Source organism: Amphibalanus amphitrite, unplaced genomic scaffold (genome assembly GCF_019059575.1).
Source record: "Amphibalanus amphitrite isolate SeventyFive unplaced genomic scaffold, NRLGWU_Aamphi_draft 000613F_arrow, whole genome shotgun sequence".
Lineage (NCBI taxonomy): Eukaryota > Metazoa > Arthropoda > Thecostraca > Balanomorpha > Balanidae > Amphibalanus > Amphibalanus amphitrite.
In genome coordinates, this window is record NW_024882107.1 from 348,925 (window position 1) to 361,949 (window position 13,025).

At 53.2% G+C, this 13,025-nt stretch overlaps 1 protein-coding gene across 1 annotated transcript in view; it reads left to right on the forward strand.

The window, feature by feature from the left end:
* The window catches only part of LOC122363283 (basic proline-rich protein-like), a 41,586-nt gene that overhangs the window by 28,052 nt on the left and 509 nt on the right, over positions 1 to 13,025 (forward strand). Inside the window, exons 2-3 of the mRNA XM_043332365.1 lie at positions 9,941 to 10,357; positions 10,863 to 12,905. Coding sequence (XP_043188300.1) covers positions 9,941 to 10,357; positions 10,863 to 12,905 — 2,460 coding nt within the window. The remainder of the gene's footprint in view (positions 1 to 9,940; positions 10,358 to 10,862; positions 12,906 to 13,025) is intronic.

The window sequence follows — 13,025 nt, forward strand, 5'->3', positions numbered from 1 at the left end:
GATCATTTATTTAAAAAAAAAACGCTAAATAACATTTCCGGGCGTAATTTTTCCATGAACTCATTACACACGAATGACAGGAAATATTATCACACCAGTTTTCCACATCATGCCTTCCATGTTACGCGGTCTGGCTCTATGCCAGAAGAAAGAAATGCGGTCTCTGGACTAGCTGCAAACAACGCCACTCCGGCGGCTACCCGTACTTTGCCGGGCCGCCGGCACCGGCGCCACCCTTCAGGGCCACGCTCACGGCGAGAAACAGCATGTGCTTCATGACTTCACCATGGAAGCGCTGCCTGGCTCTGTCTTTGGGCGCCTCGTCTTCGACGCCCAAGACATGATACGACAGATAGCGCCAGGTGGACCGAGAGCCCGTGGGGTATTTGAGAGAGCAGACGAAGAGGGCCGCGGCCCATACGAGGAGAGTGTCCCTCGCTGTCACTTCCGCCACCTCTAGGCTCTACTCCATCGATGAAGACAGTGCCGCCGGCCACCACAGCACCAGGACCCTCGCCATCGTTGAGGAATATATCCAGGGCGTCGCCCAGTGTCCAGGCGATGGGCTTCGGGACGTTATCTGAAAAGAGGCATGCATTAAACATGTTTAGGGAAAACTGCAAATGGAAAGGGCACGTGGGACGGCCGGGGCGGGCATGGAAGGCACGGGACGGGGAGCGGTGGAGTGCCCCACGTCCAGACACGTAGCCAGGACTTTGCTCAGGATTTTGACAGAAGAAAGATGGCCACGCAGTCTCGTATATGCAGTAGCGGCGGAATACCTTCAATTAAGGGGGGGGGGGCATTGCCGACTTTGGCCCATTCTTTCCATGCAACGCCCATAGGGCTATAGCCCTATGGGCGTTGCATGGAAAGAAATGGAAAGTTGCATTTTAACATTATAATGTTAAAATGCCAAAATCAAAGGGGGCACGGTACCCCGGTGCCCTCCCCGTTCCCCCGCCTATGCATATATGCAAATTCATGTATGATGTAGCAAATGTGACATGACATTGGGGAAACATGTAGATTGTAGGGACTACTGTCACAAATTCAAGAACACAGACAGGACAGTTAAATCACAACTAAATAAAAGAAAGAGAAGAGAGAGAAAAAGAGAGAGATAGGGAGAGAGAGAGAGAGAGAGAGAGAGAGAGAGAGAGAGAGAGAGAGAGAGAGAGAGACAGAGAGAGAGAGAGAGAGAGAGAGAGAGAGACAGAGAGAAAGAGAGAGAGACAGAGAGAGACAGAGAGAGAGAGAGAGAGAGACGAGAGAGAGAGAGAGAGAGAGAGAGAGAGAGAGAGAGAGAGAGAGAGAGAGAGAGAGAGAGAGAGAGAGAGAGAGACGGATACAAGGACGGTGATGAAGACAAAGACGCTGGTGGAGATGGAGATGGAGACGGAGATAGAGAAGGGAGATAGAGAGGAGAACGAGAAAGGGGGACGCTGGTTGCTGAAAGGGGGCGGAGGATGAGACGAAGCTAAGGGGAGGCATGGCGATCTTATCACCGAATTTTGCTGCGATGTGATTCGGGCCTCGGCGACAAAGTCGTGGCTGAATCCGACCCCCACCGGACACGATTTGGTAGCCGAGGTCTGTGACGTCAGCTGGGCGTGAAGTTTTCCCTTCACCATAGGCTTTACACACAAATTGGCCAAAGTTCATGCCAGGATATCTCAGTCTGGAAGTGCAAAAAGGATTAAAAGTTGGCGTCATTAGATTCAGTGTTTCATTTCATATCTGAAAACGTCCATTATTAGGCCTCAAAGAAGGTACAAGTACTCGAAATCGAAGTTCAAGAAGATGCTGTCGTGTACATAATCTGGTAGCATCACGTGACCTCTTTACAGCAGTTAATAAATAATTTCAAAATCTAGTTACACGATTGCTGCTTCAAACAACAAAAATAATACATCTTCAACATATATTACTTCCGTTTAGGTCACAACATTGCAAAAAGTTAAGTTTACCACCGTAGTCACGTGACCAAAGGTGTAGCGGGGGTTGGGACAAACGCTTGAAGGGGTTTAATTTTTTAAAATAAATTATATGGTTTTCGTGATGAAATTGAAAGATTGTAATTTTTCATTACACAATACGAATTTTCGTATGTGGGATATTTTATTTGTAGGCGGAATTCTCCACATAAAAAATGATAATGACGTCACGGGGGCTTTACTCAAAACATCCGACCTACCTGTTTCTTATAGGTATCTTGGCTGAATCCGGCAGTGTATCGGGGCCTCAAAGACAGGTCACTTCAGATTACGCATGATGGACGGGCAATGAATGCGAACGTACCTTGATAGTTGTTCTCCCACCGGTCTCGCAGCCTCGGATATCCGTGTAAATCTTATAAATTGCCAAACGCCAGCCTGCTCACCAACCCACGTGCACCTCGCACGGCGACCGCGAAGCGAAAGGACAAAAAACGACGATGGCGGATATTGCGCACGCGCACGTCGGCGGGGAATTCAATTCCAGAACTGACGGGAGACGCTAGTCGCGCGGCCGCCGTATGACGAAGGTAGCTGCCAGAACTGCACGTGCAATGAGGTCATAATGAATGCTTGAATAATGCTGCTTTACTAAGTCATTAGCAAGTATCCGAAAACAAACTCGGCACTATTGCACTACAAGATGGACGAAATCTAGAAGCAAAGTAAAAACTAACTACGATCTTCTCATGCACTGGCTGTGACTTAGGCTTGTATAAGTTCTGCGTTTGTCTTGATTTTGGCAAAGCCAAAGCAAGGAAAACCTTTGTGAACTTTTTTTTCAGTGATGCCGTTCTCCAATTGGGGAGGGGGGGAGGTTGTTTGTCTGAGGGTCGGGGTCTGTTTGTGGTCTGGGGTCTGGATTTGGATCTGCCAAGGGGCTGGGCTGGTGTATATTGTGATGATTTCTACTCGCCTATGACTGGGCGGAATAACCGGTAAATTATATTATAGTACATACATAAATGCGTGTCAAGCTAAATACCTATAAATAATTATTTGGCACCAAAGTTCTGCCTAAAGCTAACTCAGTAGAGGAGTAGAGACAGATAGAAGGAAGAGAGGCGCAGGCCAGGAACGGAAGGAACTGCCGATAGCAGTGGCGTAGCCAGAGATCAGCGAAAGGGGGGGCCATGGTGCTCGAGGGGGCGACTTTTTCCCTTGAGAGGGGCGCCATTGTCAGCTAGTGACAGGGGTGTCAGTCTGAAATGTACCGTCATGTTCATGCATGATTTATTAGGTGTTGCAAAATACATAAGAACCAGCTTTCGCTGATTTTCATAAAATCCAATTAATGCAATTTGCAGCCTAGTGTTTTTTATCAAAAAGCCTTGATCTAGATGAATTTTTAGCATGATATAGGAAACGAGCTCAGGCTACGGACATTTTTTTCTCAAAATACGCATCCATGCGAATTCGAAACGGTAAAATAACTATACGTTGATCGATAGGCAGAATCTTTATTCTTTGCAAAAAAAAAGAAGAAAAATATGGGCTCACTCACTGATCCGAAGTGACCTGTGGGCTGCAGCCTGTAGTCGATCGGGGTTGCCGTGTTTAGAATCTCAGAGCGCACGTATGTAGGGTACACGCTGCGACTTACGTGTATTGCCTAAATTGGAATCAAGGAAAGACATGAACATTTAAGACCATAAGATCCACCATGAGATCCCAACTCATTGTCATACCAGCAGCGACTGCAGTCAGAGGCGACCGAACGCTGACATACGTTCTGGATTTTTTCTCCACACATCACCTAAACAATTCGATGTCTAGTGCGTGCAGCCCCTACTTGTGGACATGCATGACTGCCTCCAGTGACTGACTGCCAACTAGCCTCCAGAGGGAAACAGCTCCAAAAATAACAGTTTTTATTAAAATCGTTTTCTGCAATAACTTTTGACTCAAGACAGTGACGACATTTATTTTGCCAGCATCGTATTCCTCTCGTCAAAACGCGTCGAATGAACTATACGTTGACCTTGAAAGGTCATTTTGAAACTTTGACCTCAGGTCAAGGTCATGACCTTGACGGACAGGGTCATGCTGCATATCACCCGATCCTTATCGTCGAGCTGAACACATCTGACGTGTTTTCACAGCTTTAGCACGTCTCTATCAAAAGGTATAGCCAAAAAAATGCTGGTGACCGTTCATGACCTGAGATGACCTCAGGGGCACACAGAAGGGTCACAGGTGCATTTTGTCGATTCAGTGTGTTATGTTTACCTATGAACCGATGTTTGAGAGGGTTTTGAACCACATTCGTCCAAAAGAGGCTCATTTCAATTTTCTCCAATTGACTTATATACCTAATGGAGAAGTCGCAAAATTGACCTGACCTTAGTTCATGGATATCAAGAGTCCGAGATAAACATTTTATACATATTGTTAGTCTTATCAATCTCTGAAAGTTTCAAAAGTGATTGTTCCGTCGGTGTGGCGTACGCTGGGGCGGCACGGCACTGCTAGGCGGGGGCGGCATCACAACAATGGGCGGCAATGCGCTGGGGGGCAGCACTTGCATTGATGGGTGGCATTGTACGGTGAATGGGCGGCGTTGCATTGAGGGGCGGTATCGCAACGAGGGGTGGCACTAACGAGGCTGCCTTATAAGAAACGCTTGGCACATCCTAGCCCAGCTCGGCGCCGCCTGGCTGCTGCATCTTGAAAAGGGTCCTTGGTGTCGATGAGACAGCCCCATTGTCAAATAATTACCTACCTAGCGTCAGTGGTTTCGGGGGGGGGGGGGGGGGCGCTATCGATCTTGAGTGGGGCGGGGCGACTGAAGTCTCCAATCAGATGGGCGTCAGTGACTACTGGAGGGCACCAACGAACTTGGATAGGGCGAATGTGATCTTCAGAAGGGCACCGGGTGATCTAGAGGGGTATAATCCTTAGATGGGGTTACTGCTGCCTTCAGTAGGGCGTCGGACGCTCTGAAGGGGCACCATTGATCTCGGATGATTCGACTGTTATTTTCAGAGGGGCACCAGTGGTTTCAGAGGGGCGCCATTGATTTAGGATGGGGCGACTGAAGTCCCGGTTTAGGTGGGCGCCAGTGGTTCTTGAGGGGCGCCAGCGACCTTGGATTGATGGGGCGACTGTGATCTTTAGAAGGGCGTTGAGGGGCGCCATTGGGCATGGATGGGGCCGCTGTTGCCTTCAGCAGGACGCCGGACGCTCTAGAGGGGCGCCTTGAACTTGGGGGGGGGGACTGTAGTCTCAAGGGGCGTTGTCTCGGATGGGGCGAATATGATTTTCAGAGGGGCGCCGGGTACTCTAGAAGGGCGCCATTGGTTTCAGAGGGTTGCCATCGATCTTAAGATCGGGCAGCTGTGATCTCCGTTTAGATGGGCGCCAGTGACTTTTGAGGGGCGCCAGCGACCTCGGCTGAGGACGACTCTGATCTTCAGAAGCGCACCGGACGCTCTGGAGGGGCGTCATTGGGCTTGAATGGGGCGACTTTAGTCTCAAGCGGGACGACTTCAGTCTCAAGGGGGCGCTAGTGGCTCTCTTGAGGGCGCTATTGATCTTGGATAGGGCGACTGTGATCTTGAGAAGAATGCTAGTGCTTTATAGGGGCGCCAGTGGTTTCAGGGGGCGCCATCGACCTTGGATGGGGCCGAATGGGGCAGCTGTGAACTTCAGAGGGGTGCAATCAACCTTAAATGGGGCGACTGTTCCGTTCAGGTGGGTGCCAGCGGCTTTCAGGGGCGCCATCGACCCTGGGGGTTCGGAATACCTATTCTGGTTTCCGGAGGGGCGCCCTTAAACACTGGGGGGCTCAGGTCCTATTTGGGGGTGCCCTGGAGAACATTGGGGTGTCCAGGCACCCCTAAAGAGATATTGAGTTCGATCCCTGCCTGCACATCGCTTTTTAATTCATGTTCCCTCTGTAAAACGGCATCAGCCAAGTCGGCGCTAATTGGGGCGACATCTGGGCGGCTGGGCGGAAAGGGGGGGCCATGGCCCCCATGGCTCCCCCCTGTCTACGCCACTGCGGCCGTGGCGACGCCGGGTAGAAAACCCCACGACCTGCAGTCGGGGCCAATCCAGCACGGACTGTCCACTGTCCCGGCCGGCCCGCGGTGCCAGGGTGGTCGCACCGGAACAGAATCGTCCTGATACAGACACAGGGTTATGGAATTGCCAGACATGTGCATAAATATGAGAAAATGGATCGGGGATCTGATCCCACCGATATTGATCAAAGGTCCTTTACCAATCATCTGTCCACATTTTTTACGGCCAAATATAGACATATAGTGCACACAGTTCAGTAATAGTGCAACCGATTTCGACAGTTCGCAATAGACAGACTATGCCGACTGTCGAAATCGCCTGCACTATTATACTGAAATATGTGCACTGCCGCCTAACTTAGGCGTAAAAAGGTGTAGTTCGTAATAGCAGCTGTATTCGGAGGCGGTGAGCACCTGTGCCTTAACATAGTGAACGCGATGGCCCACGCTCAGCTGACACACATATACCTATGTATTTTGTAACCACTAACCCACAGTTCCGTGTATGTACGGTGAAGCTTGTAAGTACAACCGTTCCGATTAACCCATCGCCTTGCGTGCAGTAGTGGACGGCCAGGTCGGGCAGTCGGCTCATCGCTGCCGGGCAGTTTTCCTGGCAGGGAGCTCGCGCCTATACTGCGAACCCGCATTGTCTTCGAAAATGTACTGGGCATGAGTCATTGCTTGTGGGTCGCCATAAAAGTTCGAATGGTCTGTGGCATCGGACCGTTGTCTTGAAGTGTCTGCAAACTCAACTGCAAGACTCCCCTCCCGAGGGAGGCAAACAGCACTAGACCTGATTGTATTGTACTTGAAACTGGGCGAAGGGCCCGTGGTCTTATCTGCCTCTCGTGCGTTGTGGCTGATTGTCATTATAATGGAACTGCTATCTGGTCATTTTCCCAGGTAACTGTCGCTTGGTTGACACCAACAAAGACGGTTCAATTGGGGCCAGTGAGGGTGCCCTCGTCATGTATCCCTCTGGCTGAGCTGTCTCTATATACTAGTGGTGTCAATCGGAACTTGAATCTTCGGAATTCCGATTTTGTCCAATGTCCAAGTCGGAATTCGGTTGGATAATGGCAGCAGGCTTTGGACAACTTTGGAGAATCGCTTGCTACACCTCAACATTTTAAAAAAGTAATCGTGTTTAACATTGATTGGCTATTAGAAAGCTCAGCTTTCAATATGATTAACCCGGCAGGCGGTGGGCCTACCAGCCACCTTCCGCGCGGTGGGGGGGGGGGGGCATTTTTTGCCCCCCCCCCTCGTATCTCCGAAACTACTGGACGGATCCGGAAAATTCAAACGGTGTTCGATAGCCCTGTCAAATTTGTTGAGGGAAACCGAATTTCATCGACCTCAGGGTCACCGATGACGTCACAGGTCAGGTCAAAGATAAAATGTTTCACCGTTCACGGGGCTTCTAGGGAAAGTGCTATAACACCGAGTAAAACGCATTTTGTCGAAAATCAGCGATAAGGCGTCAGTTTTCTAGTACATATGTTGCTATTAGAGGTCAATGGTCATACCAGGTCAGGGCACAGGTCAGGTCACCAAAGGTCACCAAGGGTCACCACATGAACCCAACTCTACTAAGGTTGTGCGATGCATGTTTTATGGCCAGTTTTTCATTTCCAACTCAATGGTATTGGTTATAAGACCATCAGGTACGGTTTAGGTCACTTTCTGGTGGAGGTCAGGTCAAGGTCAGGTCAAAAAAGGTCAAATTTCAAAGTTGATATTTTTGCATAAAATGGGTATTGATTCGATGCAGCTCGTCACGGGGAGTCTAATGGTGGTCCTTGTTTTGCGCTACAAGGTCTAGAATTGCTAAAAACTGAGTTTGAAAATTTGACTTCATCAATTTTGAACAGTTTTTTCGCTATAACTTGGCCAAAAAAAGAGGTATCGGTCTCAAATTTGGTATGTAGATAGAAGGCCGTAGGGACTATCACATATATTCCGATTTTTTCGAAATTCAAAAAAGTTTTTGGATTTTTTGGCTATTATTTTCGAAAAATATATTTTTTGATTTTTGGGGGTCAAAATAAAAAAAATCGAAAAACCGAAATAGTTATTTTGCAGCCCTCTTGATTCCACATCTTTTATGTCTGAATCATTTTTCTGTATCTCTAAAGCTGTAGGCCTGACAGCTCTTCCCGCGAAACCTTTTTTTGGGTCGAAAATGGCAAAAATGACGTCACTCTGACGTCATTAGCGGCCAACCTATCATAGCCTTTGTAAAACATTTTGGTCACCATGTGCGCTAGCTGCTCCCGGGAGGGTACTGAAAGTTTGGTGACGATCGGCGCAGCGGTTCTCGAGATATATCGAAAAAACTAAAGGGGGGGGGGGGCAAAAAATGCCCCCCCCCCACCGCCTGGAAGGTTAACACTTTTGAGCTGGTAACGGTACATGAAAAGCAAATTAAATAACAGTGTTGAGTGTAAACTATTGCGTAGGTGTCGGACATCTTTGGACAAATGGCTGGCTTGGACATTTTTGGACGGACAGTTGACGTAAGCATTGGACATTGGACGGACTTTGGACATGCGTTTTCTGAAATTGACACCACTACTATATACCCTGGAGCTGTCAGCTCTGCAGCGGGGCTGGGGCCTGGGTGCTCCGTTTTCCTGTTCATCTGCGGCCCAGCTGGTCTCCTATGGGCTGCAGAGTCACGCAGTCCGGCCGTCCCAGCCTTGGGTCACCCCGTCACCACTTGAGCTGGTTACTGGGCCGTCTGTCCCCCCTACCGCCCCCCCCCCCCCCGCCCGGCGGCCGCCCGCTCCCGACTCAGACGGGTATCTAAAGATCGCCTAAAAACTACCTCCCTGCAGCTGCAGCCCAGCTACCGCCCCAGATAACGCCTGAGACCTGAATACGATTGGCTAATATAGGTAAGACGGTCTGCTGCAGTAGTCTGCGCTCAATATAGTCTGGGTGATGAAGCCTCTCAGCTCATCCAGCCGTAGGTATAGGTATGCTGTGAAGGCATCTGTGGTTTATGTTGCGATAATTAATTAATAGGAAGTTACTATTGAACTTTTGCACATAAATTGCACCGATTAAAAGCGCAGTTCGAAGGGGCTTCGACCGACAGGTCGGGGGCCTTGCACTCATTGCACTCACATGAACATTGAACAGCGGCCAATGATAATGCTTATTCCTTACTCAATATCGTGGCAACTCGACTGTATTGGAGCTGTTTCACCAGCATTATGCATTGGTTAGGCAATGCCACCGGCCGGTCGATGTTCGCCTTTATTTCCGCAGTTTTGCGTCATTAAAGCACATAGACATTAGACGGGCTTAGCGCCTTAGCAATACACGATGCATTTGTATGCCAGCCCATACGTTCATATCAAGGCTACATAAGCTGTTCATAGCGTTGAGCTGCTGGTCAATACATCGACCGAAACGGTATATCGCGACGTACGGTTTTTCCCGGACTGGTGACGTCATGGTTTGTCCGCGTCCGGGGGGTTCTGTTGGGACTGGGCCGGCACTGCCGCCCGGCTATAGGCTACTGGTGGTCGGTGGTCCATGTGCTTCCGAGTTATCCCTCACTGCAATGAGTTGGACGGACCTGCCCGGCCATGAAGGCACAGCAAATAAGGGCCGTTTGACTGACCTCGCTTCATATACCTATCTCTAAATCGGTTTTGTTTTGCCTTCCCGGTGTCATATTTATTTTGTCGTTGCATTCACTCACAGTTTGTGTGTTATCGCACGTACTCTGTCATCTGCTGACTGCAGCCGACTGACGATCGGGTTTGCAGCGTCGGCACCTCAGAGGCACAGCGCGTGTTTAGACGTCAGCGTGATGACGGCCCGACCTCGACCGACCCTCTCAGCCCTCCCTTCCCTCTGGTGACCGCCCGAGTAACAGAGCTTCCCCATTTCTGCCGCCAGATGTCAGCCGCTTCCTGGACGCCTCGCTCTCTGCTGACGGCTGGGGAAGCAGCTGCGAGGCTCGGTGCCGCTACCAGCTGCAGCAGCTGCGCACACAGCTGCAGCTGCTGGTGGTGCGGTACCCAATCCTCGACCCAGCCGGGACTGGAGCCGATGACGCCACGTACGACGACACAGCGTCGGCCGACCTGGAGTATGATGACGCCGGCGGGCAGGGCGAGACGATCCAGGAGGCCTACTATGACGACACGGGAGGCGGCGACGGCGGAGACACGTACGATCTGCCGTCCGAGGCGCAGGAGGAGTATGATGAGCTGGGTCCGGCGGCCGTACCTGCGGCTCAGGACTCGGCAGAGCGAGCAGAAGCCTACCTGCCCATGGGCGGCAAGGCGGCCAGGATGCTCGGACTTCCCGAAGGTAGGAAGCTGTCTGTATTTATGCTAAATTATCAAAACATTGCTCTGTGCTTGTGTTTCCCCGTCGTTTGTGTGCTGTTTAAAATCACTAATAATGTCGTGCACCACCCTGCCGCTCAGATCCTGCTGAGAGATGGTCGCTGGGCCGGACCACCTGCTTCCTCCCCTGCCGTCTTGCCGCTATCTGAGTGTTTGCGGTTAGCTGCAGTCCGAGTCCATAACATCCGCATCCGTCGGAGCCCGGGCTGACCTCAGTCTGATAACCACCGGACATCACCGCGAGGGCCGGGACTGGGTCTTGGGAGGCTGGGGCCCCTGGGGTGGCGAGGGTTACCTGCTGCTACAACTGCCGACACTACACAAGTCACGCAACATTAGATAGCCATACCTGAAACCGTCTGAGATCATATCCCAGACCCTGTCAGTCTGCTCCCACGGCTCTCAGCAGACCATATTTGCTCTATCCGTGGGTAGCTCCACCATCTGACGCCTCTGTTGTTCCGCAGGTCAGCCGGCCCCGTCTGTGTCGCTCGAGGCGCCGGCCCCAGACCCGGAGGTGGTCTCCATCCAGTCTCAGACGTCACAGGAGTCGTCTGCCGCCGAGCAGGTGCCGGCCGCCCGACTGAGCTCCTCCGCTCGCCGCTGGGGCCGTCTCCAGCTGCGACAGGAGGCGAAACTGTGGCTCTCCTCCAACTACAAGGCCTTCTGGGCCGGCCTGTCCGATGGCTGGCTGTATCTGTACCGGAACGAGACGGACGCGGCGCAGAAACGCTCCATCTGTCTCAGTGGGTATGAAGTGCGCCAGCCGCCGCCAGGAGCGGAAGTTGACGCTAAAAAGCGCCCTTTGTGTTTCGAGCTGGTGAAGCCGGGTGGGAAGACACATCAGCTGTTGGCGTTGACACCGAAGGATGCCCGCCAGTGGATGGCAGCGCTGGAGCTCGAGGGAGTTCGTGCGGGTAAGAGTGAGCGGGAGCCGGTGGCGGAGCCCGCACAGCGGTTAGCGCCGCCCGCACCTGGACCGGACCCAATGCTGTCGGCTGCGGCCGTCTCGGCGGCTGCGGCTGCCACCGTGGCGCTGAAACGCCAGCAGCCGTCGCACTCGCCTCCTGTCAGTCCGGTGGAGGAGGACCTGTATTACGAGCCCGAGCAGGGGCACGAAGCGGTGGAGGACGAGATTTATGAGGATATTAGCTGGCCGTCGGCGGGGCGACCGCAAGCGACCGACACTGTGCTGCCGACCGGCGGTCCCACGGTAGAGGTCGAGGAGGATGAAATATACGACACGGTCGGGTCACCGTCGGGCATGCCACCGGAGCCGGACTGGCTGGCTCCAGTGCTGCCGCCGCCACCCCTCCGATCGACACTGGGCAGGACAAGAGCCCTGCCGGCGCTCCCCAGCGAGACAGCGGCAGCACCCCGGTCACCGCCGCCGCCACCTCTGCCGGACCGAGCACCGCTGGCGCCGCCCGGGCAGCCGCCGCCCCCGCCCCCGCCAGGACAGCCGCCGCCCCCGCCACCTCAGAGGGACGGACGGGGACGGTCCGGCTCCGTCCCAGCCATACCGACCCTTCCTCCGCAGCTGCCTCCGCCACCGCTGCCACAGAGGGTCCCTGACACTGCGCGCGTGCCGTCCCCAGCGGCAGACGTCATAGAGGAGGAGCTGTATGATGAGCTGGGGGATACGTCAGTCCATCCGGCTCTGGCACCGCCGTCCGATCCGTTTTACAATGTGCTGGAGTCGGAGTACTTGCAACCGCCGTGTCATCCCAGTCCTCTCCCAGTCAAAACGCCTGAGGAGGCGTCTGACGAGGGGTACGGCAACTCATCTGGTGGATCAGAGAATGACTGTCATCCCCCACAGGAGAGCCACTACAAGACACTGCCCAAACAGGTGCGGCCCTTCCGACCGCCGGGCATCGCGACACCAGAGACACCTTCCATGGAAAACGGAAACACTCAGCCGCACCAGCCGCCCTCTACAACCACGGACGGACCGACACGACCCACGAAGCTGCCTCTCGGGCCGCGGCCGCGCGCCGGTACCGCCGGCGCTGTAAGCGGCTCAGGGAGCGTAGCCGACGTCATCCGGCGGCTGAACCGACAGTCGACCGGTGACGATGAGCCCGCACCGCCTGCGGGCCGGCCCGGACCGCGGCCGACGAATATACCCGTCAGCGCCGAACTGGCCCGAAAACAGGCGCTGATTGCCGGCGGCGTGCGAGCGCTGAGTCCCGTCGGCAGGCCTGCAGCGCCGCCAGCCAAACCCGCCGTGTCGCCAGCCAAACCCGCCGTGGTGGCGCCCAAACCGACCGCGGCTGCCGGCAAGCCGAAGCCGAAGCCAGCGCTGCCGGTACGCCAGGACGCCCGGTCGGCGGGCTACGGAAGGACTGGAGTCGGTGGAGAGGCGCGGCCCGGTCCCGGCCTCGTGCCCAACAAGTCGGGCGTGTACAAAACGCTACAGCGTATGTCCGATTCGGAGAGTCGGCCGAAAGGACGCCCGGCCCAGGGGTCGGACGGGATCCACGCCGCGCCCTCCAGTCCAGAAGAAGGTAAGATATTCACGCACATATTGAGACTGGTCACTGCCTGAAAGACAAGGTCTTGTTAGCTGTAGGGGAATTGACAGCACATGAAATAATTTTTGTTATAGCACTGTCACTGCCAAATGG